Here is a 27987-nt window from a genome sequence, read left to right as displayed (position 1 = left end):
TAGCTAGTGATTTTACACCACATTAACAGGATACAGTAGTCAAGTCGGACTTTTTTTGAGCATTTTGAGCCACTCAAGAATAAGAATTTGTGCAGTTAAGAGTTCCCGCTTGTATAAAAGCAAAATCTATGGTTCCGTGTAGGGTGCAGGCGTCATGCAAGGACACTTCCAGGCCCTCTGCTGGTTTATCCTGTGGTGTTTTGAAGCTTGGATCCAATCATCGGCCTGGTGCTGTGCAGGATGTGACAGGGCTGTCGGTCTAATGCTGTTGATCTGCCTGCTGTTGGTCCTTATGTCGCTGTTGACAGCGGCTAGCGCAGACTAAAACTACATTCTTAACACCACAAGCAAGCCTGTTTCAGATGATCACTTTATGAGATTAATTTGAAACGGATTTAATGTACTATGTGTTGCGTGATTGCTTTACTGATTTGATTTATATTGGATTAGGGCATTACATTTCTTATTCATTTATGTGAAAATGGTCTAGTGGCCTATTTAGTACAGATGGGTCAGATGGTTGTCCAAAAAATATATTAAATGTATTTACAGTAGCGTTCAAAAGTTTGGGGTCAGTTTTTTTATTTTTTATTAATACTTTTATTCAGCAAGGATGGATTCAATTGATCAAAAGAGACCATAAAGACATTTATATTTTTTTACTAAAGATAGTTTTGCTATTCTTTTGAGCTTTCTAAATGTCTTTTGAGTGTCATGCTAAGGTAGAAGTCTTCCAGAAAAAGCTTTTTAAATTAATTTCCTTTAAAGAATCGTCACTAAAACAATTTGCTTAGAATGTGTCTTATGTAAGAAATGTATCTGACCGGGTCAGCCTATTTGTTTCCTAAAGGCCTATTAGTCGACTAGTTGTTCAAGCCACCCACCAACTAGTCATTTTTGACAACATGCAATTTTGCACGTCTTTGCTATTGAGTAAAATCACATTGTTCTCACTGATGTTCTGTACTGCTAGATTTTTCTGCATGTTCCACAGTTTTATTCTTGGTCTGGCATGTCTGTGGGTTCGTGTGCAAGAATGAGTAGGAGTGTGTGAGAGAAAGAGTGAGAATGCGTGTATAGTGAGAGAGAAACGAGAGAAACTGTCATGACGTTTTTTTTTTTTTTTTTCTCCGTCTTGTGTTGGAAGCTGACTTCTCTTGATTCCTTCTGATCCCTGCATAGAGCAGGATTCACACCGCTGCATTGCCTTATTATCATTGGTAAAGGCAGAAATGTGACACGTCCCCTCATTGGCTCATCATGTCCTCACTCACAGTCAAACCTCACAGCATTGGTCTGGCGCACTGCTGTATATCCTTTACGTTGCCTCAGAGGCCTGCTGGATTTTTACGCATAGCACCAGCACTCGCTCCATAGTTGCTAGGTAACTGGCAGGCTCTGGTTCCTTTCCAGTTGTCCCCTGGTTGGGAGGCGCTGGTTATAAATGGATCTGAGACGGATAACGGCGAGTTGCCGTGACGATGGTGGCCTCGGGCTTGTTTGAGTCATACCTGCAATGGTTAGTACTGGATTTGGCTCCCGAGGAGGCTAGTTGTGACTGGACACCAAGGCGCATCAGTGACATCCACTGGACCGACGTCCTTCAGTGGCCTGCAAACCCGCCAATACTAGTGATGAAAAACCAACAAATTAGTGCTGTTCCAAGCAAATCCGTGTAGACCACTGAAGTAGCCCCAGAACGCAGGAGATCAGGAAGATTTGTGGACACAATGTACACACACGTACACTAGACCTCATTACGTTCACTGTGTGGGTTGTGTTGGCTAGTAATGCTGGCAATAAAAACCTGTTATGTCTGCTGTGATTGGCTCTCTACATTCAGTCCGCTGTAGCAAGGCAGACACGCCACATGGTATTTTGCATTTCAAGGGAAAGATTTTATGCCATAAGAAAAAAATATTGAGGTACTGAGAGAGATTGAGATGGAAGGGTGACGTCAAGCAAAAGAAACCAAAGTGCTCACGGCTGGTTCTCGAGGGCTTAAAGGTCATTCAACCAATCATGTGAGCTTTACAGCTCATTAGCCAATCAATGTACTTCGCATGTTTCCCATCAGAGAGAGAAAAACAATAGAAGAAATGGTGGTGGTAGCAATGTGAAAAACAACTTATTTTGATAATTGACTAGTCAGTGGGTTGTTTGAACGATTATCAAGTCGTTCTTAAGGAAGAAAGGAACAGAATGAAATCGAATGTAGCAGTCATGTTTTAAAAGTAAACACGGTAAGTTATATTCCCCCCCAAACTGTTTCAGAGCAAACTCCGCCCCAATCCCCATAAAGATGTCATTGGTCATGTCAATCACAGTGCCGATTGCCTACACAATGCTAAAACATATACTAAATAAATGCTAAAACTAAATGCTTACCAATGAAATTGGCTGCAGGGTTGGATTTGCACTGAACTGGTTTGAGGTGGAAACCTGAGTGAGCAGGCGAATAAGTAGGACTTTGTGTTTCCCAGTTCATTAAAATCCAATGCACGAATGCTGCTGTAAGCACAAACAGTACTGTATTCACATCCTCCCCATCAGACCTCTGCGCCTCAGCTCCCTCAATTAGGAGGAACTGCTCATCCATACCACAACTCATTCTGAGCTCTATTACTTATGTCTGCTGGTGCCTCTAGCATGAGATCATTGAGAGTTATGTGGCTGTGGAGTATTGCTTTGGCCTGATCTGACCTTTAAAAAAGAGCTTGATCTTTATAGAGACATTTTACGTATGGAGTTTTAACCTTTCACTTTGCAGTCTTCAAACGGTATTTGCTGCTCATACCCATATGACGTATTTCCGAGTGATTTTGGATGTTCAACAAGATGATTGTAAGGCAGGAATTGGATCAATCAAGATGGTTGCGTACTGTATGGTTGTCTCTGCATATTTAACTGGTATAGAAGTGTGCGTGTGTGTGTGTGTGTGTGTGTGTGTGAGCCCCTTAAAGGATGTCCATGTCATATTTCAGACTCACAAGTTTGTGTGCGTCTGGTGTGGAGATTACTCTCCTGGCGCTGGACGGCAGAGGTTAATCCCTCTTCAAACCTGCTTCCTGCTCACTTTCTCTAATCTAATGGGATTAACTGTCATTTTACATCCAACACTGCAGCAATTACACCCACAGAACGGAAGAGACCTCACAAGACTCCATTACGCATGAAACAGATGAATGTTTTAGCAGTACTCCAGTTATTGTGTACAAATGTCAATGGCCTCTCTGGTGCGTGCTTTTCTCTTTTCACAGAGCGGCCAAATCTTTCACACACTCCCTGATTTTCTTTGTCCAATGAATGCACAATGAGGATCTGCCTGATGAGGTGTCAAATAGGCCTAACTGGCTGGCAGATAAACACTAATTTGGCTGCATTCATTTGTCGCAAATTAAAATTTGGGGTTTGAAAGATAACGGCAGATGCACTGTATTGTCCTGAAAAGCAATTGCGTGTTTCTCAGTCAGAGTTTACACACTAACAGGGTCCATTCTTTTTGCTTTAGTGTCTCCTTCACTGCACAATCACATGGTGTGTCTGAAATCGCATAGCCTGCTGTCTACTATTTCAATTTGTACTTTTACAATTTCAACTTTGCGAGCGTTTAAAAAAAGTATGTTCTATAGAGTATGAATATGCATAGTATGAATGAAATTCCGACATACTACATCCGCCATGTTTTAACTGTCATGTGACCTACCACCGTCAGCTGCGTTGCTTCACTGCCATTCATAAATCCTCTCCCCTGGCCTTATGGGATTGTAAAGTGTCCATCTAATGCACATCTTTGCTGAAGGACAGTAGTAGGTCACCCAGGTACTTTTCGCCTACTGTTTTACAAATATGTATTCAGTCATACTACTAGCATACTATATAGTAGGGAAGTGTTCGATTTCGGATGCAGCGACAGTTTTTATTAAGAGTTATTTATTCATAGGTGAGAGCAACATGTAAATGTGTTGTAAATGTAGTACTTCATATTCTTACTTATTTATTTTAGTTGTTTGAAGTTACATTTATTTAATCTTCTTTTTAGCTTTATATCAGTTACTAAAAACTATTTTAACAGACCTCTTTGTCGTGTACCGTTTGTACAGGGTTAACATCTAGCTAAAGGATTAGCTTTGAATTCAATCATGAAATGTGAAGTTAACAAATGTGTGTAAATTTAATTGAATCGAATGCACCAATTTGTATAAGAGAAAGGTTTAAACAAATTTGTTTTGCTCGTGCTTAAGGCACCTCATTATTACTTCGGTTCATACACAAAGAGAACCGTCACAAATTCCTTTTCTCAGAAATTATTCATGGATGCATGAAAATCTACCAAAAAAGCCATCCAGGCACCTTTAGCATACTATTTTCAGTGTACTATGAATCCTGATCTTATATATAGTACAGCAGTTAGTATGTAAATTAGGATGCAGCTCTCAGTCGCTTTAAGATACAGGACTGCAGTCAGCATACTGTACCCGGCGGTGCGGTGATGTTCACAAGCAGTCGAGGTGATTAAAACACATGGCTGCTTCTCTTTATCACCCCTGCTGCATGTGTAATGTGAGGCTTATGCATATCATCCGAGCACCTCTCTCGTGTAATACAGCCGTTTGCGCTGTCGTCCGGTCTGTACAGTATTCCTCTATGCCACATTGCATCTTCGCTGCAGCCTGCTCTACACATTTGCATTTAAATGAAATTCAATCTCCTCTGCTTTTTACTGTCATGCAGTAAGGCAGCACTGAACCTTACACACTCCGCATACTCTCTTTGTTCATTTCCTCCTGTTTTCTCTCCTTTTGTTTGTCCGTTTCCTGCAATGGCATGCGTGCAGGAATATAAATAGCTTATATTAAGTTCTGCGTATCTGTAGTCTGTGCCTCTGATGCACACTGGCTACAAGAATGGCATGAGCATTCTTAAGATAGCAAGCTTTGATCTGATTGGCTGGCTTTACTGCAAAAGTTGACAAGGGCTGCTAATTATTGCCTGCAAGGAACTTTTCTAGTCAAAATGCTACAATCAAAGGTCTGTACAAACTTTTGATTATAAATCATTTAAAAATAAAGAATTATTTGCATGTTATGGTCAATTCTATGCCATTTTGTTTAAATAAATAAATATAGGCTATAAATACTAAAATTAAATACTAGAAGTAATTTTAGGAATAACATTATTATATATAGCATGAAAAAATGCATATTCATTTTGAGATTTGCTAAAGATTACACTTAAAGTATAATTTTTTTAAAGACTAGCTTTGTCATTGTTAGATGACGGCAAAGGTAAAAATATAAAAATAGAGGAAATGAACATGCACAATTAAATATATCAGCGAATACGATAAAAACATAACCTATATGGGACCGATTATATTGTGTTTTACGGTATGTCAGATTAAATACCTATAAGAACATGTATTAAGTGGTTTTGAATTATGTAAGTAATAAAAGGTATGTATTATATATGTACTTTTATGTCTCTATATTGCCCAGCACTACCAAAAACTAAGCAGGAATATTTCATGGTCAGAATAACATGCAAGTGGACCAGACTTTATGTCAATAGTCAAAAACACAAGTCTGACTATATCAGACAGGCATAGCAGTGTTCTTTTGCGCTTTATTTCTCATTGAAATCACATTTTGTGTGGTTTAAACTCCTAAAAGTTCAGCGAGCGCACACATCCTGCTGTAGTCCTGAAGGGTTTTCTGTCCAGTTCCAGTCTCTGTTGCCCTAACCACCTGTAATCTGGCCAGCATGGGCCTGGGGGAGACCGGTTGCCGGCTGCTTCAGATTGGCTTGTTTGTGCCATCTTCAGAGGGTTTAAACCGGGTTAATGAGCCTCTGGTGCACACAGTCCGAAACCTCCTTACACAAATCGATTTTAGACATGAGAGGCTTTGAGGAGAAACACAGGGGATCATTAACACAGAGCGTTAAAATGTAAGTAGTTCTGCACATGAAGATGGATGAATTTTGTCCAGGATGAACAATTATGTAGCCTGCAAACATTTGTTTTTTTTCTCTTTCTTGGACTGGCTACTTTCTGTTTTTGGTTCTATTTTAGATTGGGGAAGTGAGGGAGTCCACAGTTGAGAACTAAACATGTACACTCTTAGAAGAAAAGGTTCTTTTTGGGGGACCCTAAATGGTTCTGTCATGTGCTTCCTATATAGAACCTTTTAGGGGTTCCACTCTTTTTATGGATTTATAGTTAGCTATTACGTACGTTTGCTCAGTCCATAATGACACTGTTTCCACGATTGTGAAAAACCTGTCAATTTTAGGGAATTTTAATATTGTGTTATGTAAATAAAAAAATAAATAATGGAAATTTCTGTATTGAATGTTTTTTTTAAGCTGATCTGCTCTAAAATATTCAATCAGAAATATTTAGAAATATTGCTCATGTGGAAAGTAAAACTTGCTCAAAAGGTGTCTGAATTTTGAGAATTTCTTTTTCAGTGAATCATTCAAAAACACACAATTCACAGAATTCACTAAATTAATTTGCAAATAAGTGTGTTTTTTTTAATTAGTGAAGATGTGTGGGAGCCCTGCTCCTTCATCAGCATCATGCAGGTCACCTGACAGACAATTCACGGACACTGTCTTAATTGAAAACCATGATTGTGCTGAAAGGAAATATCCTCCCATTGATTCAATTTTCTAGGGTAAAATAGTGGCGATCATTATAAATGAAGCAAGAGAAGATTGTTGCTATAGGGATAGGAATAAGGCAGCCAATGAGAAGACACTGAGAAAGTTCTGTGTTGTGACTAAAGTGGGTTCCTCACATGCATTTGATGCTTCTGTGCAACCTGGTTTACAATAATGGCTCAGTCTTTATGTATGCTCATTAATTGGGTGGAGTAATTCCCTGTTCATCGAGGTTGTCTTGTGTGTGTGTGCGCGCGCGCGCGAGTGTGTGTTTGTGGTGAGAGTGAAAGAAATAGGACAGTTTGCAAAAGAAAGAGTTTTGTGTGTGTGTGTTTCTGTGTGTGTGTTCTTTAGGTTTCATCAGATTGACCAGGGTTCTTAAGTGACCATCTTTTACTATTATTATTACACCCCTGATGCACCCCAGACAATAATACAAAAGCTCTTGTGGACAGGAAGTGAACATAAAGAGCCCACCTAATTTATTTGCACATGCTGTCTATGTAATTTTACACCCAATTCACTGAAGAAATTAGAAGGCACTGTTTGTACTGAACAAAATGTAATTACTATATTGAAATATGGCATAGGGCTTTTTTAGAGGATTTAGCACATGGGTAGTCAGCAAGTCAGCAAGAATTACTGTTCCCAATTTATTGCACACCGAACATGAGTTAACGTTAACTGTGTGGTCTCGATGACATCAGTGGGAAAGGAAATATACTGGTGCAAGTTACATTTTTATGTAAGTTTAAGTTTATGAAAACATTGTTTATTCATTATTTATTTATTGACTTATTTTATTTAAAGGCAGGGTAGGTAGAAATCCCCAAAAATACTTTTTTTCCAAATTTGTTTAAACTGTCTTTATACATCAATGCATAATTAAAATGTAAGTAATCTGGAAAAGAAATGATAAAAATCGAGTGTCTGTAGTCCTCTCAGGACTGCAATAAACACAGCTCATTATTCCAATAACTCCCACGCCCTCCCTTCTCGGCTCCTTCCAAAGCCACGCCCCCAAAACACATGAACGCGCGATCCCGGCCGTTCGCTCAGCTGGAAGAGTCGGACGCGTTTACCAGCGCCGAGCAGAGAGGAGTGCAGTGCCTGTAGTGACATCATGTCAGAATCACAAGTAATAAAATAACTAACTTTATCAGTATGAATATAAACAATTAACATGGCTGTTAGTACACACTTTCAAACTCGCATATCGATACTGGTAAAGTTTAAAATATTTTACTAGCTCGTAACCGAATCAAACTCAATATAAGGCAAAGCTATAAATAGCTTCATAGATACACGTTTGCCGTTACTATCAGTTACACTGCATGAAGGTGAATTTGTAAGATTCATAACATATACAGGTGTTTTGCATGTAAGAGCTTCCACGATGAAAGCACTGTTGGCTCTGATGTATTGTTTACAGATAAACTGAGTAACATACACTCAAACACCTTCTCACAACTGCATTGCAGACACCAGATAATATAACACACACACACAACATATATTGTATAACACATACAGATACAACATAAAAACATAGGTAAACATATGTAGAGCATATAACAACAAACCAAACGTCAAAAAACGGAGCAGGTAGAGTTCACGGTGAACATAGGAACAAAGTTTTGGCAGAGGGTAAAGCTAGGTATAAAAATAGATCCCCTAAACTTTTTACCCTAAAGTTAGATTTGGCGAAATTAAACAAAACAGCTTTCAACTGCAGATAGGCCTATTGATTATTTATCGTCTCAACCCTGGCTCACTAACAGTAACGTTATAACAGTCGACACCAAAGTTACACTGTCATAGCTAAGCCAGTGTAACGTTAGTTATGCTACGTAACGTTAGGTAGCTGTATTAGGTAGCTACGTGTGCTAGTGATATGCTTCATGAAAAAATAAATGCCATCAAAATGAAAACAGCGAGATTACCTGTCCAGCAGAAATAATGCCATCATGGAGTCACTTTTCAGCCCCTTGAGATCCCTCAGTTGTCGCCACCGCTGGAAAGCCACGCCGATATTGACTCTCTTACGATTTCTTGATTTATCCAAAGACTTTTTGTTCATAGCCTTCAAATACTGTCTTCCTTTTTTTAACTTGTTTGACTTCGCTGCCTGTATATGCAGGTACTGAGAATTTTGACTGTTCTTTCTCTGCCATAATTGTGATTACTAGCTTCCGTGCCTCTTCAAACGGGTGCGCGCATTTGGGCTGCTCCTGTATCAGCAGAGGTGGTGTCCATGGTAGCGAGGGAGGGGAGAGTGACAGTCGCCCCAGCCAATATTTTCTTTCGTCCCGAATGGAATAATGAGCTGTGTTTATTGCAGTCCTGAGAGGACTACAGACACTCGATTTTTATAATTTCTTTTCCAGATTACTTACATTTTAATTATGCATTGATATATAAAGACAGTTTAAACAAATTTGGAAAAAAGTATTTTTGGGGATTTTTACCTACCCTGCCTTTAACTTATGTATTATTATTATTATTATTATTATTGAGAAAATTACTTTTTATTATATTTATTTTATTTTATGAAATAAACCAGGAAGTTTTATTAACAAGCAGGTCAATTTTGATTTCATGTTGGCTTGAAACTTGATTGTGGTGATAATAAGAATAGCATTATGTGAATGTGTCAAAGTACAGAGGACTAAATGCACAGCACTCACTTTTCTCTCTTTCTCTCTCTCTTTTTCAGGTTCTTAAGATTAATTTGATCGGCCACAGGAAAAGAATACTCGCATCACTTGGAGATCGACTGCACGAAGACCCTCCACAGAAGCCACCACGGGCCATCTCTCTAAGGGCGAGTATGAATCAGAAACTCCCCTCATGTTTTCAGTCAACGATAGAATGATAAATTGAATGTTCATCCTAAATGTCACCCATAGTATATGTTGTATTTTATGTTTGTGTGTATGCATTGTTTTGTTTTTTTATCCTGTTCCTCGAAATGTTTATAGAGAGAAATGTTTTTAAGAAAACAGAAAAAGTCACTTTCTGCGTGATTTGCTTTTATCCTGAGAGCGATGGCATTCTTATGGCCTGATCCGCTGCAGGGATTTAACTTGATCTTCCAGGCTGGATCAGACAGCTGCTGCTCAAACGCAGCTAGGCCTCCTCAGCCTCTTTTTCAGTGCTGTCTGACGTAGAAACAGTGGGTCATATGACTAAAAAAATAATTCAAACACAAACATCAACCAAAAACAGGCACAAAATCAGACCTCGAATGAGAAAGTCCCTATAAGCTCTCTGTCTCCTGGCAGTTTCTCCACTAACCACCCTGCTAACCACCAAAAAAACATTTCTCTGTCGCCCTCCCGCAGGAGCCCACCGGGAACCACACTCCCCCTCAGCTGTCTCCGTCTCTGAATCAGGCCTACACCAACGCCGGCTCTCTGGACGTCCAGCATCTCATCATGCAGGCAGACGCCCGACGCAGACGCAACGACAACTACTTCGAGGACGTCCCGCGCTCCAAACTAGAGAGACAGATGGCACAAGTCAGTATGGTGAGTTAGTGCACTTGCGTCAAGTGCACTACTCCCCTCTGCGTGTGTTGGTGTGAATTGTGCTTTGTGCACCTTTGTGTCCTGATAGAATCTCAATAAATCAGTGCCATGGTGTGTAAAAGTGTTTGCTATTGTGAATGTGTTGTGGCGAAGATCTCTCATTGTGAGCTTATCAGTGATGTGTGTGTGCCTGTGTGTTTTGTCGTGATTGTGAATAGAATGAGTTACTGAACCGAACGTAATGACAAAGGGTTACCCTTACGTCCTCTTCCTCTTAGCCTTTATCTGTTTTTCCTGCCCTGTGGCTCCATATATCATCACAGAGAGAAAGAGAGAGAAAGATTGAAAGAGCGACAAAAAGGCTTTAGACCAAATCCTCGCAACTATCCAGATTCCAGTTACATTCTGAACCCTCCACTCCAGAAATCTATGATTATCGTAAATGTACTCGGTTAAGTGATAGAATCTACATTGAAAATTTGCTGGAGAAAGTTGTTTATTTATTTAGTAGTTCGTTAGTTAGTTAGTTATTCAGCGCTGAAACAAATCATGTTATTAGTAAGTTTATGAAAATATTTATTTTAATTCTTTATTATTATTTTGATTATTGTTGTTGTTAATTTATCCGTTTTTCCTGCCCTGTGGTTCCATATATCATCACAGAGGGAGGGAGAGACTAAGAAAAAGGTCAGAAAACTATGAAACTTGTACTTGTGTGTGAAACATTTGATCAAAAATACAAAAAACATTAATATTGTGAAATATTATTACAATTTTAAATAATGGTTTTCTATTTTAATATAATTTATTTATGTGATGCAAAGCTGAATTTTCAGCATCATTACTCCAGTCTTCAGTGTCACATGATCCTTCAGAAATCACTCTAATATGCTGATTTATTATCAATGGTGGAAACAGTTGTGCTGCTTAATGTTGTTATTAGAACCTGTGTTGATGTATTGCATGTATTGATGAATAAAAAGTAAAAAAAAAAAAAACATTATTTATTTTATTTATTTTTTGAAAGATATTAATATTTTTAATCAGCAAGGATGTGTTAAATTGATAAAAAAGTGATAGTAAAGATTTATATTTTTAGAAAAGATTTATATTGTGAATAAATGCTGTTCTTTTAAACTTTTTGTTTATCAATGAATCCTGAAAAAAAGTATTAATTTAAAAAATATTAAGCAGCACAACTGTTTCCAACATGGATACTAAATCAGCATATTAGAATGATTTCTGAAGGATCGTGTGACACTGAAGACTGGAGTAATGATGCTGAAAATTCAGCTTTGCATCACAGGAATAAATTACATTTTAAAGTATATTAAAATTAATTGTTTTTTTTTTCTGTATTTTTGATTAAATAAATGCAGGCTTGATGAGCATAAGAGACTTCTTTCAAAAACAATAATAATCTTAATGTTTCCAAACTTTTGACCAGTACTATATTATATATATATATATATATATATATAAATATATATATATATACACACACACACACACACAGAGGAAGAGAGGGAAAAAAGAAATGGATTGAAAGAGCAACAAACAGCCTTTAGAAAAGAAATGCTTAGCAACTATTCAGTTACTGAACCCTGCAATATATATATAGCTTCAGCTTTTGTAACCTGAATGCTGGACCTTGATATAATTACAAACATTTATGTTTTTTCCCACTTCCTCTTTTTTTTTTTTTTTTTTTTTTTTTTTTTAGCAAGGGGAATGGTGCGAGCCAATCACGTTACGGCCTCCGAACGAGGCGACATCATCTACGCCGGTGCAGTACTGGCAGCACCATCCTGAGAAGCTTATATTCCAGTCATGTGACTATGAAGCATATGTAAGTGTGGGTTTTAAAAGTGATAAATGATGAATCTTTCTCAGATGTTTCTACAGGAACCAAAAAAACACTTGAAATGTGAGTGTACGAGGAATTTAGAAGTGGATGCGGCCTTGGCGGGCTCCTGTCCTCCATCAGATAACGAAAGAGAAAAGCGAACGTGAAAGCTATCTGCGAGTCTATTAGTTATTCAGTGGTGAATAATGGTGTTTTAACCTTCAATCAATACAGGTTTTTTCAGCTCTCTTTGGGCCCGAGCATCTCTAGTATTAGCTAACATAAACCCACTCTGTTTCCTAGCAACAGCCATATAAATTTGATTGGCTTATTCTCCATTGCCAAAAACACTGATGGAGTTTATGAACAGAATCCACGCATGTATGTGTGCCTGAACCACAGAGGCCAATGGTCAAGAGTTTTGTTCCCAATGTTGAACTGTGAAGGAATCAGGAAACTCTCAATCAATGCTGATCTGACTAGTAGTAAAATATGCTTTAAAAAAATGTCTAAACTGATATTAGACTTAAACTGGTGATTCTGACTCTCATGGTTCCAAAAATTAGGTCAGTAATGAGATGCTCACCTGACAATTATTATACTTACTTTTATTATTGATAGGGTGACCAGACGTCCCTTTTTTTGGCTCTATTTTTAGTGTCCCGGTATTTCTTCTTTCATAAATAGTCTTAGCTAGGTGATCATAAGGTAGCCAATCTCATCATATAATATTTTTGTCTAGACTGGATTTGGAAATAAGATTTTGCGATTGAAAATGAGTAGTGCAGATTCTGAGAGTATTGCCGGTCAACATTTCGGTCTCATCTAGTCTTAAGATGATTGGGTTTTACATTAACGGAATGCTTTAGAAAATACTGTCACACCTCAGCATGGTAGATTCCAGATTGCCTTCATGTGAAGCACAGTCTGCTGGCTCTCAAGGTTGTCCTTGTCTGATACCCAGCAGTGCAGCGTAACACTTCAGCAGATCACAGCACAACTAAGCTCTTTCCGACCGATCTCTTCCGTTCCTACACACTTCGTTGTACACGGCTACATTTCCATTCAGTTATTGATTTATTTGACAAGTTGTGCTCACAGTGACACAATCTGTGCACGCTACTGCTGGAAAAGAAAAGGATAATCTGAATACTGAGGTGGTCTTATATACATACATTTATATACATACGTAGTACGTACACACATATACTGTATATGGTTAATTATTATTTTTTATACTTTTTATCAACTTTTTCGAAGTTTCTCAGTTTCTGGTTGTGTTTGTTCTGCAGTATCTGGGGTCTATGTTGGTGAAGGAGTTGCGCGGTACAGAGTCCACGCATGATGCCTGCGCAAAAATGAGGGTAAGAGTTGTGTCACCATGTCTAGTCATCCTCCCGCTGCCCTCGGGTCACTATGACACAGTCATTGAGAAAACAGGACTACGAGAGCACACAGCATACTTGGGATTTACACTCACGCAAGACGATATTTAGGGAAATATTCGACAATTATCAAATTTCTCGTAACTTCCCACAGTGAATAAATATTTCCCTCAAAATACCTGTTCTTACTTCAATGGCCCCCGGGCCCCCGTTCCCATTCGATTATTCAACACGGCAGGACAGTCTGCCTGCTCTGTTTTTGAATGCATGTAAAACACCATCTGTTCTCCATCCCGCTCCTTTCTGCTCCCCGCTGCACATTTCGATGAGGCAGAGAAAGTTTGAGACCTGCCGCCCCTTGCTTCTTCACAAACACATTAATACATTCAGAGGGTGTAAATTTAGGTCCTCTATCTCTCGCTCTTTGTTTTAAGCAGACTATTTTGACAGGAAATCACTGACAGTGAGAGCGAGAGGGGAAATGAGGTCCAGATGAATATATTTTCCACTCTGACGGCTGATATGATGGCGTAGGAATATATTCAAAAAGAATTCTGATTCTCTGAAGTTCATCTTCATCCTCGGCTGCATGTGATTTAGGCCCCTGCAGCAAGAGGTGGTCTCCCAACCTGGTCAGGTTTGCTGGTTTTCTAGAGGTTTTGGGGACTTGACACCTTGGTTTCCACTGGCTGACCAGAGTGGGAAACCAGCTTTTTTAAACCTTTTTTATTCCCAGCAGCACTATATGTGGTATATATCATCATCGTTCAAACCAAATCAGGCCACATTTTTAACAGTGCACAATGTTATTTTGTCCCTTTTTTACGTCTCATGAGATGGCTCTCTATCTGGGTTATTGCAGAGTATTGAAGGGCATTATTTGTAAATAATTTAGTGTGCGTTTGAGTTTGTATAAAGCAGATCTCAGTCAGTGTGTGATGGGGCCTCATGAATGTTAATGTTGGAGACTGTCTGCTGATCTCTCCTCCTCTCTTTCTCTCCGTAAGAAGTCTACAGAACAGATGAAGAAGATCCCCACCATAGTACTGTCTGTCTCCTATAAGGGAGTCAAGTTTATCGATGCCACTAACAAGGTAATCATCTGCTGTTACCTGTATGATGTCTCAATTTATACATGGATTATAATCGGAACTTTCATCTTCCTTTATAAGACAGAAATTAGGGCTGTCAGTCAATAAAAAATTTAATTGAATAATCAATCACAATAAATTGCATGTCATTAAATAAATAAAGATAAAGATCATTACATTATTCTGACAAAGCGTTGAATAGATCTCACAAAAAGTGCCATTCTAAGGCAATTTATTAGCTGTTTTTAGTAGAAATGTAGAATAGAAAAATGTTATTGTTAAACAAAGATGCATTTAAATCTGATTCTTTTCCTCTTATTTCTCTCCCTTTCTCCGATGTTTAGAACATCATAGCCGAGCATGAGATCAGGAATATCTCGTGTGCCGCGCAGGACCCTGAAGATCTGTCCACATTTGCGTACATCACCAAGGACCTGAAATCCAGCCATCATTACTGCCACGTGTTTACAGCTTTCGATGTGGTTAGTAGCAGATAATAGATAAACCCATGTCTGATAAAGCATCAATAAAACTGAAACATCCATTAAAGCTCACTTACGCAAGTGTTGCAAACCATGTTTGACGAATTCCACATTTCATAAATACAAATGAAATTATTAATAATATATTGGTGAAGATGTATTTGATTATTGACTTAAAGATAATTTGTCTGAATCATCAAATGAATGTAAAAAAGACCAAAATAATAGGAAAAACAGAAAGTAGCCTATTGTTCATTGTTGATTATTTAAATGTATATTCATTTTATATTTGACCTTTTTTAAGAATCAACATCTAGTGTCAAGTTCTGAACTATTTTCTAATTTCCTGTGAAAACACTTGGTAGGTCTGACAAGTCTTCATCAAAACTTAAATGTCACATTTGTATAGTCATTTTAAATACAAACTATACTTTTTGTTAGCTTAAAAGGCTTTAGTGTTTTTTTTTTAAGGAAAATGTCTGTTTAGTAAGCTGATGTCTTCTGTGTTACCGCCTGTCACAGTAACACCACAGAGCTGTCTGTGCATCAGCTAGTCACAACACATGAATCATTTATAACATGCTTAAAGCATGTTTTTAATCATTTAAAAATCACTAAGCTCTGAAATTATGGAAGAAAAGTGGTAAAATGCTGCCAAATGTAGTAGCACTGAATTGAACTCAAATCTTGAAGGGTTTTTCGACATTTTCTCTGCTGATTTGTAACGGCGTAGATCACCACAAGTGTGATTTGCAAGTTGATTTTTGAAAAAGCGTCTCATCGCCTCTGCATGTCTGTTTTTTTAACAGAATCTGGCCTATGAGATTATCCTGACGTTGGGCCAGGCGTTTGAGGTGGCGTATCAGTTGGCCCTGCAGGCCAGAAAGAGCGGCCACGGGTCATCCACTCTGCCCGAGAGCTTCGACAGCAAACCCTCCAAACCTGTCCCTAAACCTCGCGTCAACATACGCAAGAGTGTGAGTGACTTTGCCCTTTGACTTTGCCTAACACAGCAGCCCGTCTCACCTCATCCATCTGTACATATGTACACCTGCACACCTTGAACCCATATCTGTAACCCATACTTTTAAATCGGTAGTGTATATTTAAATGATACCAAAACATTTATTTGTTTATCATATCCACCAAAGCGTGTCTTTTACGTGGCTGGCGTATTTTCCAATTGTTTTCAAGCAAAGCATCTCAACTGGAAAATAAAAAACGCTTTGGTGGACATGTGGCCATATTCTTTATTATATTGCTATGATATATTCTTCATATTCAAATTTTAGCTAGAACATGACAGATAAATACTTTAAATTGTTGTGTTGCACGTTATAGCTTGCATCTTAACACAGTAGAATCTATAGTAAATGTGATTTAAATTGATTGTACGGTTTCTGTTTTTTAGGCCTAACTTTGTATTGCTGTTTTGTTTTAGAGGGCTTATCAAATGAGTAAGCCAAGAGCAATGATCGGGTTTTGTGTCAATTTTGTTATTTGAATAATATTTCCTTATTAGCAATTTGATATTTATGCCATCTAAAGACCTCTGGTGAATGAAATTATAAACATTTGGAAACCAATCTGGCCCTCATCCTAAAATGAGTTTGTGAATTAAAAACCGCACGGACGAACATACTTATTAGCCATTTATTGATTTCAATGTTTGCATGATTGTCTGTTTAGGAGCACGTGCGAATTTTTAAAACCAATATTGAGAAATGTGTGTTTGGCAGTATTGCAATGGATTTACGTCCTCACAGTGAAAGGTTGTTTGTTGTACGCACGCCAGCGCGTGTGTGTCGCAGCCTGTCCTGAGGGACGGAGAGGTGAGTGTTTGATCTGTAAACGGCACACTCCATCTCCTCTCCCTTCAGTGCGTTTAAGGATGAAAGAGATTGATGAGGGCTGTTTGCACAGAGCTCCAGCAAGTGGCTTCCTCCAGGGCAGCCTTCCTCTCCATCTGCCCTCGTCCCAGTGCCCCCAGAGCGGGCACGGTGCCTCTCTCTCCCCCCTGCCACCAACAGGGATATTACCACTCTCTGGATAAGGGCCCAGAATAGGTGGGAGCTCGTCATAAAAATAAAACACACCCTGCCTGTTGGAGTTGGATTACACGCAGGACAGAAACGATGGATGCCTGGTTGAAAATAAACAGTTGCATTTGGAGTCCAGCCTGCAGACATAACCCTCTTTAGTTTTAATGAGAAGCCTAACTTCTCTATCTGTTTTAAAGCCCAGATCACTGTCCACATAAAATGTGATATTACAGTATAAATACTGGGCCAATTTGGCACTTTAAATTGAGCTGTGGTGTAGCAGACACCATGCATGCTCTGAGCGATACGGTGCTCAAATGGACTTTGTAGATTCAAATTCAGCTCCCAACATTTTCAGATCCTGTTCTCCTTCTCTCTTGTGCCATTCAATCCTGTTTTTGCTAACTCAGGCATCCTCTGAGACATCCAGTCCCGGGTAAGAATATGCAGAGATGATAGCAGTATTTTTTCTCTCTACACTTTGCAATTTATATATATATATATACACTCACCGGCCACTTTATTAGGTACCCCATGCTAGTAACGGGTTGGACCCCCTTTTGCCTTCAGAACTGCCTCAATTCTTCGTGGCATAGATTCAACAAGGTGCTGGAAGCATTCCTCAGGGAGTTTGGTCCATATTGACATGATGGCATCACACAGTTGCCGCAGATTTGTCGGCTGCACATCCATGATGCGAATCTCCCGTTCCACCACATCCCAAAGATGCTCTATTGGGTTGAGATCTGGTGACTGTGGAGGCCATTTTAGTACAGTGAACTCATTGTCATGTTCAAGAAACCAATTTGAAATGATTAGAGCTTTGTGACATGGTGGAAGTAGCCATCAGAGGATGGGTACATGGTGGCCATAAAGGGATGGACGTGGTCAGAAACAATGCTCAGGTAGGCCGTGGCATTTAAACGATGCCCAATTGGCACTAAGGGGCCTAAAGTGTGCCAGGAAAACATCCCCCACACCATTACACCACCACCACCAGCCTGCACAGTGGGAACAAGGCATGATGGTTCCATGTTCTCATTCTGTTTACGCCAAATTCTGACTCTAACATCTGAATGTCTCAACAGAAATCGAGACTCATCAGACCAGGCAACATTTTCCCAGTCTTCAACTGTTCAATTTTGGTGAGCTCTTGCAAATTGTAGCCTCTTTTTCCTATTTGTAGTGGAGATGAGTGGTACCCGGTGGAGTCTTCTGCTGTTGTAGCCCATCTGCCTCAAGGTTGTGCGTGTTGTGGCTTCACAAATGCTTTGCTGCATACCTCGGTTGTAACGAGTGGTTATTTCAGTCACTGTTGCCCTTCTATCAGCTCGAACCAGTCTGGCCATTCTCCTCTGACCTCTGGCATCAACAAGGCATTTCCGCCCACAGAACTGCCGCTCACTGGATGTTTTTTCTTTTTCGGACCATTCTCTGTAAACCCTAGAGATGGTTGTGCGTGAAAATCCCAGTAGATTAGCAGTTTCTGAAATACTCAGACCAGCCCTTCTGGCACCAACAATCATGCCACGTTCAAAGTCACTCAAATCAACTTTCTTCCCCATACTGATGCTCGGTTTGAACTGCAGGAGATTGTCTTGACCATGTCTACATGCCTAAATGCACTGAGTTGCCGCCATGTGATTGGCTGCTTAGAAATTAAGTGTTAACGAGCAGTTGGACAGGTGTACCTAATAAAGTGGCCGGTGAGTGTATATATATATATATATATATATATAGGCCTTTTTTAAATACTATAAATAAAGCTACTAAATTTATCAAATTTCTGGTTGGTGAAACTTTTCTGGGTGAATGAATAGTTTGTTACTGTTGACGTCCCATCTGACATAAAAAGAGGATCATCTTCTTAATTCCCTCCATTAATCAATTACATTACATACAGGCATTTAAAATGTTATGAATAATGTATAAACTTAGAATATATTATAAAGGCCCGGTTTCACAGACGGGGCTTACATAAAGCCAGGATTAGGCCTTAGCTACTTAGCTACTTGGGTAACATTTAAGTAGCTTTTATAAACATGCCTTAGAAAAAAACACTACTGGTGTGCATCTTGAGACAAAACAATGGCACTGACATATTTTAATATATTGAGTTATTTGAGTTAAGACAGGTCAAACATGCATTTTAGTCTGGGAGTAGTCTCTAATAACAGGCACAAATGTACCAAATTAATCATATATACGCACATATCCTGACCTTTTAAAGCCCCCACATTTGGACATTATACACTGTGATCTTAGTAACACAAACGAACTACAAATATGATCTCATCTCAAGATCTATCTGAATCAGTTCATGAAATCACAGGCGTCCTGTGTTAATAACTCAACTAATCCCTTCTGAATAGTGCTTATGTGACCATTTACGTAAGAATGGATTTATGAATGATTAGAGCACATTTGTTCTGCTTGTTTTTTGTGAATAAGGCCCTTTGTTGGTGTGTGTGTGTGTGTTTGTTCACGCTGTTACCCTGAACACTAACAGCATTCTCTGTGGCTGTGTGTGGTGTACTCGGATATTGATTTTCCCTTGTGTAGGAGAAATTGTTCATTATGTAGCGGTACCTCTTCTCCATATGGACACGATACGCTGTGTTGCTCCATGAGAACGGAATCCTTCTCTCTTCTGTTCATCTCCATGTGTCCACTCCTGCAGTCGGTTGAATGCACTGTATATGGGTGATTCTAAAATTAAGGGAATTTTTGACTACTTGAAGTCTTGAAAAATGAAAGCTCTTCAAACTTTCACTATCTGCTATAGATTACTACAAGCTTCTCAATGTCAAGCCTTTTGGAAAAAAGTAGTTAGCTTCACTTCAAACTACTAGCAAAAAGGAGCTAAGATATATTTAAATATACAGATAACCAATCGATTTGAAAAATCTTTAACTTTAACACTTTAGTTTAGGGTCCAATTATCTTGCTTATGCTTATTAGCATGCATATACTACGATATTGGCTTATTATTAGTACATATAAAGCACATATTAATGCATTATTCTGCATGACCATATTCTACATCCTTAATCCTACCCAATACATAAACTTAACAACTACCTTACTAACTATTAATTAGCAGTAATTTGGAGATTGAGGCAAAAGTCGTAGTTAATAGTGAAAAATTGACACTAATTTAAAGTATGACCAAAAAAAATCTCATTTTAAAAATCAATAACATATATTTACACTAAATACAACAAAATAGCCATTCTAATTTATATGAGTCATTTACAGCTGAGTATAATTAAGTGAAGAGAGTGAACAACAGCATTTAATGTATTTATTCAAAACAGTGAACTACTAGTTCTTGAAGTAGTCTAGTCTAAAAGTCATGGGTAAAGGACAAGCCCAAAATAATCTGATTCTTGCAAATGTTTAATTTCAACACACTTCAAAATTCCTCTAATTAAAGAATCAACCATCATTGATTGATTGATTATGTGTGTGTGCGCGTTTGTGTTTTCACCTTCCCAAGCTTTGACCTCTGTGACCTCTTTGTTTCGCCTCTAGGTCATGTCCCTCTCTAGCCGCTGGTCCCTGGGGCATATTTTCACCCCGCACCGTCCTCCTCTTCATCCTTCTCCTCTTCCTCATACCTCCCGACTCCTCCTTCATCCACATAAACTTCACTTTCAGGTCTTCTTGCATTTTCCTTTCCTTTATTTCGTTCCCCCTTTTTATTTTTAGGGCTGTCAATGACTTCATTTATTTGTGTTATTTAATTAGTCACACTAAATGAATGCTAAATTGATAGCCCATTTCTTTGTTTGTTTGTTTTTGTCATTTTTCTCAACCTTTCTCTTTTTCACTTAATTTATAAAAGGAAAATTCCTGGTTAAAGAAATAATTGTAACATCCTTAAAACAACGACAAAAAAAGAAAACATTAATACACGTACAATGAAAGTCTGTGGGGCAACAGCTTTAAACTTGCCCCACAGTAAATGCATAACTGTTTTTGGGGTTTTTTTTTACCAACTGCAACGAGAGAAATGATTTTCTGAGGTAATTTGACACCATATCGCAAATTCTGGCAATCTCTCTCTCTCTCTCTCTCTCTCTAACCCAGAAATATTCCTTTAACTGATTTCATTATTCATTATTTAACTTTGTTTTGTTCAGTTTGCTCTGTTTGTTTGATCTCTTCTTTATCTGAATCCTCCTTTCCTGTCGTCCTCTGACGGTCTGTCCGTCTAGAACATCAGCTGACTAAACGGGGATAGAAATATTTCAGCATCTCTTATCCAAGACACCAACTCATCGTTCCCTGAGAGCGTTATCAAACCATTAAGCTCCTTTTCAGGTCGATGCCTCATACTAGAGGTTTATTGCGTAAGATTAGGGACTGTTTCTTTTTTTTAAGCATTTGGATGTGGAGAAGAATGAAGTTGGTGTGGGTGTGTGCATGTGTGTGTTTGAGAGCAGTCAGAGGTAGCCAGAAAGAGCGAGGATTATGTTATTTAATATTCATGCGGCTGCATATGGAAAAACCTGATAAAGAACTCAAGACAAGCCAACAGCATACGTAAAGGACTCTGCGTTTGTGTGCGCATGTGTTCGTTCCTGTAGAGATTCACGTTTCTGAGCCATGTATAGCTCAGCTTTATGTGGAGCAAGGCTGAGCTGCCGTGGCAACAAGGAACAGTGTTTTGATTGGTTGATAAAGATGTACTAGTTGTAGGGTAGTTTTGACCACAGCAGATCTGCAAGATGGATTTTATGACACCGATACTTAATATAACAAATGAAGTAGTTTGATGTTACAGGTTTAAAAATAAGAATTATGTAATGTGGAGTTACTTCACTGTTTTTGTGTTGGTGTGACAGTCAGATTGCTATGTGGTTAACCAATCACATCACACACCTCTCTCTCTCTGTCACACTAGACTTCACTCCAAGAACAATAACTATATTAGCGTCCACACCAGCGGATGATATCGTTCTGTTTATTCCAAGCGCGTGCTTGTCTGTCACTTTAAATGCTCGAGCTGTTACATCAGCATGAATTCTGATTGGCTGTCAATGTTTTTTATCGTTCATCAGCTGGAAAAAAATCGCTCTGATCCCGATATCGTTTCTCTGTGCCGTTATCGTTATAGCTGTGGTGTGAACTCTACTATTCTTTAATATTGAGAACGATTTTATAGTTATCGTCCTTGGTGTGAACGTGCCTTTAAGCATGTAAATCACTTCAGATTACATATATGAGTAACAGAATATGATATAACTATAAACGTATTATTACATCATCATTATTATTGTAAATAATATAATTAATATGAATAATATATAACATTAGTTTGTTAGGTTTCATTAACTAGCAAGACTACTTTTTCAGCATTTTTAATGTAGATTCCTGATCATTTCTACATTTTTGTGTAAATTTAAAATAGTTGATGTATTATAAATGAAGATGACCAAAAAAACATATTTTTATTAACCCTTTACAGGATACCTCAGGTCTTTATCGACCGGGGACATCATTCACTACACACTCCCTCATTTATTTTTAAAAGTTAGACATCAACCTTTTAAGTATTCCTCAACGTATTCATTATAAACAATATAACAATAAAGAAATATATAAAATAATGTCTGTTTTTTTTGTATTTTTTTTTTTTAAAGTGTACAGGGTCGTTAGTGACCCGAGGTATGTAATAGTGTAAGTATATTTTTTCTGCGCAACAAGTCGTCAAATTCACCTTTATACACAATGATGATGATGATAAGTTTCACTCATAATTGCCCCTGACATAAAACAACTTGCATCTTCAGCAAAACTTGAAACGGTGAATCCAATATTAGTGTCACTGTCACTTGATGGTGGACGTTTAACTAATGTTAAGCAATTGAACCTTGTTTGTAAAGTGTTACCTATAATATTATTATTTTCAACCATTAATGAAAATTGACCAAATGAGCGTTTCACCCACGTTTGATTTTTAGCCAATTTGTGACGTTTATATCCTGTTTTGGTCAAACTTCTTTTCGCTTAGGTCTTCAAAACTGTAGTAGTACGCAAAGAAAGACACATGAACGAAAGCGAACAATATGCAAGATCTAGCGTGAGCGCCTGTAACCGCCTAAATTACTAGCACCTACTGACCTGCTGTCTCTTTCTCCTGTGTGCACCTCAGATGGAGCAGCCCTCAATGGATCAAAAGGGCCACGCAAACGTCCCATGGATAGTCGAGCCAGGACAGGAAGCCAAAAGAGGAGCCAACACCAAGTATGAGACCACTATTTTCTAATATACACCCAAAATACTGTCCACTCCTGTGTGTGTGCCTTACAGAGAGCGCCCTCTAGAGGCCCCCCACGGAGCCACGGGCCCAGTGACCTGTGACAAGCCCGCGTCTCTCCGCCCGGCCAAGCCCGCCCGTTTACCGTGGCTTCTGCATGATGACGCTGCCGCTGTCTATTCTCTCCTTCGATCTATTGCCCCGCTCTTTCTCTCTATCTCTTGATCTCTCTCGCCCCCCCCTCACCTCTCTGGCCGCAGCACGATAAGGGAAGGTCAGCCTTCAGGCCGCCACGCTGCCGATCCTCCTCCAAAACACACAAAAAAGTGTTGCAAGCGGTTGTTTTTCATTCAATTCCCCCCCCCCCATCTCCTCTCTTTTTATTTCTCCTTCCCTCCGTTCCTCGCTATTCTTTCCTCGGCTTCTCCGGGAAGCACCTCTTCAGCCTTTCCCCACTTCGCCCTCGACTGCTTGAATGACAACTTAAACCGTAATGCTGCTACAAGCCTTATAAACACAAATGTTGTTTTTAGAGTCGGAATTTGCTTTCTTTCTTTCTTTCTTTCTCTCTGACTAGACAGCATAGGGTTAGCGAGGGCGAAGGCTCACGCGAGGGAAACGGAGAGATTTTTGTGAGGTGGGGCATTCAAAACGGCTGGCATAGAAGCGGAGATTGGACTTCACCCAAAGGACATTTTGCTTGAGTTGTTTGTTTTGTCTCGTAGAGAAGTTTTCATTTTTAGTACCAGCGCTTGTCGGAGAGAAAAAAAAAATTTTAGGGGAGATTTTTTTCCTTTTTTTCTTAAACGGCACAAGAGTTACGAGCTTGTTTTAGTAAGTCAAAACGTAAAGGTAATTTGTGGACGCAGAAGTTTGTCAGATAGCATATTTTACGACGAGACATCCGCAAAAAAAAATTGTCTCTCAAATCGCGCGTTTTCCTTCCTTTCCAAAAATTTTTTTTCCTGTTGTGTTTTCTTTCTTTCCCTTTTTTTGGTGTTGCCTATGAATGAAAACCCGAGAAAACCGAGCCAGTCCTGAGACATGCAGTGTAGTTGATGGAAAGCATGCAGTCCATGTGAACTGGAGAAGGGGGGGCTTTTTTTGATGGACACTTTGGATAAGTGATGTGATTTCATTCACAGGGCAATGGCGGACGCCCATGTCTATTACAGTGGAATTCAGAGAATGTAGCCTGCCCCTAACATGGACCCTCAGTCTCACATGCATTGCAAATAAGGACCGCAAATACGGAACCTAAAAGCGTCACCGGAGCCTTCTCGTAACGCATGTGTAAGGATTCGCACGAGGACTTTTTCAACTGGGACTTGGTGCGTACAAGGACTGCCGACGTGGACCCGTGGCCTTTTAACGAAACACTCGCATGCACGCGCACACATACACACTCACTGCATAAAAACAATAGGAGGAGACTGTGGGAATTGAATGTACACTTTTCAAGAGGCAGCGATTCGAGTTGCGTTCTAAAGGACAGCGGCCGTCACGGGACTTTGTCGCGCGAGAGACGGATCGGGGGAAAGGCGAGAACCGCGGAGACGGTCTCGCTACGGCAACTCGGACACACTACATTGACTTTTCACTAAATATCTAGTCCAAAATACCATGGCATGTCTGGACTGGGATAAAAACGGACTTTTACATGAATTGCTGTATTTTTCTTTTCTGTTTTCTTTGTTTATTTCTTTCTTTCTCTCTTTATTTTGTTTGTTTGTGGTTAATGATCTAAAAAAAAAAATGAATATGCACAATGTGAATGAACTCATTGCACTGGACAACCATGAAATGGATGCGTCTCGTGCCAAAATCACTACAGAATGGTTGTTAACTTCATTGGCGGCGCCATGCAGATTATTATTGATATATACTGTTTAATAGAGAACTATATTACCATTACTGTAATATTTACAATTATTATAATTATTCTTACTGTGCAATTCTTGTCTGATGTTGTCTTAACGTTACATTATTTTTATATGACGCGTCAAGCTTGAATACGCAGCCATCCGAAAAAAAAATACAAAATCTTGTAGTACTACAGAGGAACCGAATGTGTGGATGGCTCCACTTGTGTTTCAGATGAAAATATAAAAACAGATCTTATTTTCACTCATTGTCACTGTAGAATTTTGCCACAGTTCTGTAAATAAATATTTTGTTGACTCATTGTTCATATATGTTATTAGAAAAACAAACCAAAAAAAAATGTAAAAAAAAAATCCAATAAATTACATTGGGAAACAAGGTACAAAATTTTGCAGGCAGTTCAAAGTTCAACACATTATAACAAGGTATGAGCAACCGGTGGATTTGTGACATCATTGCAGACTAACATGTGTAGATAGGCTTGGGCTTCCAGCACACAGATTTTGTAAGTTTGGTCTTTATTTATATTCTTGCAAAGCACACGGAATAAATCCGGATTGTAGAACCATTGTCCTTTCTGTGGCCTGTGTTCCTTCCTTTCTTGTTTTTTATTTTATTTGTCCATCTATTGAGTGGTGCAGGGATGACTTCAGAACCCGGTAGACTAATTTGCCACTGGAGATTTTTCAATGGAGTTTTCAATGTATGAGTAAAATAAATCCTGTGGTAAACATAACTCGATGATACTTTGACGTCGCGCTGTACGATGTACACTGCACACGCTCACACCCCAAACTGTCTTATCTAGTCACTTATTAGAATCATACATTTTCAAAAATAAACCACTGCTTAAAAATGTGCTCTTTTGATGTGGGTGTGTGCAGTTTACATTGTAGAGCAAAAAGTCAAGGAATGTTTACCACAGGCTTTATTTTACTGATAAATTGAAAAAGCCCATTATGAAAGGCCATTGGAAAATCTCCAGGCGAATTAGTCTACCGGGTTTTGCCGTCATCCCTGCACCACTCCATCTTATCTACTTGTGTAACTTGCTGTTGAATTGTTCTACCTCTTGTTGTTTCTATCAATGTACCACCCATCGATATTCCATCTCCATCCATCCATCCATCCATTCGTCGGTCGTTCGTTCTATCTACCTGTTGTTCCGTCACTTTTTCTTTCTATGTAGGCCTAGGCCTATATCTAATGATTGTTTGTATTATTTATTTGTGAATGTACTTATCAGTGGCCTCTGGGGAGCTGGCACAAATTACAACTCTGTAAAGACAGGGAGCGTGTTAAAAGATGTGTTCTGATAAGGGCTTGAGTGTGAGTTTCTGGATAATATCTCCCTCTGGCTGGGTGACATACGGTTCACTTCTTGTGCACTCTGTTTCCATGGAGCTCGTATCTTTCTCCACACAGTCTAACACAACTCGGTTACGTTGCAGTAATAGATCTGGAGAAACACAGCCAGCATAAGACAATCGGCTCGGAAGAAGCAACACCTAAAGAGCGGACACTGCTACTCAAATTTAGAGACTGAAAAAAACTATTGTTACGCTGATAGATTACTTGGTTGTTTTACTTTATAGTTTGTATAAACTTTTAAATAAAACAATAGAGAAGTTCATAAAGCTTTTCTGTGAGATGTACATCTAACAGACATTTATAGCCTCGATTTCACCTGCAGCGTGTTATATTCCCCAATCTGTAAAGCGTTTACTGCATCTTTCTGTCAAGAGCCTTATAAATCAGACGCCATTTCAAGAGCCGTTTACATCAGAGCGATATACGTCCGTGAGGTGAAAACGATCCCACCGACATCAACTTTGATCAAATATCCTTCACTCTCCATTTCAGTTCTCACAACAAAGATAGAATGAGAGATATGATGGGATAACTGTAGTCTCGCATCCCAGATGGTGCGTATCCCGAAGCCTTTGACTAAATTAAGCGTCAGGGGATAACCATTTATGTAATTATCTTACAGATCAATTAATTAACACTTACAGAATGTGCCAGATAGATTTCTGCAGCGATATCAAAATAAAGTAGGCTTTATGATCGTTCAACTAGTTCAGTCATGTTGATATAAAAAGAACAAAGAGAGATGCGAGAGCCTGGAATATGTGAGAACTGGGCCAGAGCTTTAGGAACAGACGAAATCAAACTGTAGGGAGCAAAAACAACCCTCACCTAGCAGCTCTGACGAAGAGAACAAACTGTGCTTGCCTAATGTAAGCAAATATTGAACATTAAGATCATTCCAAAGTAAAGCTATATCGACATCTAATCTTATGTGGCTACAACTCTGATATGTATACCTAACCCAATACATGTTTCATAAAATAGGCTATTATTTGTGTGCTAATGAGCATTTTAAGTGTATCAATAAAATACTTTAGTGATGTCCTGTGATGAAGGACTGCTTGCCGACAGATGGAGCAACATGGAGCAACATTTGCAACCCATTTTGTAATGTCGAAGTCGATAATCAGGGAAGACGACGTGGGTTGCCTGGGCGGTGTTAGGGGGCTTTGACACCGGGCAAGTTTGCCGTGGTCTGAATCTGAGTGCGATTGTTCCCGGTGCCTGTGTCGTATGGTCTGACTGCAAAGCGAGGATTGAAGAGGTGAAAAGTGAAGGAAGAACACTGCACAGCGAGGGGGGCTCTTGCTCTAGTAAAAAGGGTAGCGACGGCCCTGCCTGCAGGTAGTCCTGGATTCGGTTGGCTTCCATGGCGCACTCTTGTATCCACAAGACAGCTTTCACATGACCAATTTTCCACATGAA

General features: G+C 39.1%; 1 protein-coding gene across 10 annotated transcripts in view; it reads left to right on the top strand.

Annotated features, from left to right (window-relative positions):
* Nucleotides 1–24825, top strand: part of anks1b (ankyrin repeat and sterile alpha motif domain containing 1B) — a 176866-nt gene extending 152041 nt beyond the window's left edge. For 2 of the 10 annotated variants that reach the window (XM_056237364.1, XM_056237371.1), the window contains 10 exons: nt 9383–9490; nt 10011–10196; nt 10860–10883; nt 11920–12045; nt 13335–13406; nt 14435–14521; nt 14863–15000; nt 15810–15977; nt 23203–23294; nt 24453–24825. In XM_056237364.1, coding sequence (XP_056093339.1) covers nt 9383–9490; nt 10011–10196; nt 10860–10883; nt 11920–12045; nt 13335–13406; nt 14435–14521; nt 14863–15000; nt 15810–15977; nt 23203–23294; nt 24453–24501 — 1050 coding nt within the window. In that variant the 3' untranslated portion in view covers nt 24502–24825. Of the gene's footprint in view, nt 1–9382; nt 9491–10010; nt 10197–10859; nt 10884–11919; nt 12046–13334; nt 13407–14434; nt 14522–14862; nt 15001–15809; nt 15978–20576; nt 20703–23202; nt 24312–24452 lie in introns of those variants that run through there. The other 8 variants (XM_056237366.1, XM_056237372.1, XM_056237365.1 and 5 more) reach the window with 8 other exon arrangements.
* Nucleotides 24826–27987: the final 3162 nt, after the last annotated feature.

The sequence above is a fragment of the Rhinichthys klamathensis genome, unplaced genomic scaffold (genome assembly GCF_029890125.1).
Source record: "Rhinichthys klamathensis goyatoka isolate OS25496 unplaced genomic scaffold, OSU_Roscu_1.1 h1tg000485l_1, whole genome shotgun sequence".
NCBI classification, from domain to species: Eukaryota; Metazoa; Chordata; class Actinopteri; order Cypriniformes; family Leuciscidae; genus Rhinichthys; species Rhinichthys klamathensis.
This window is presented reverse-complemented; position numbering and strand designations above follow the sequence as displayed.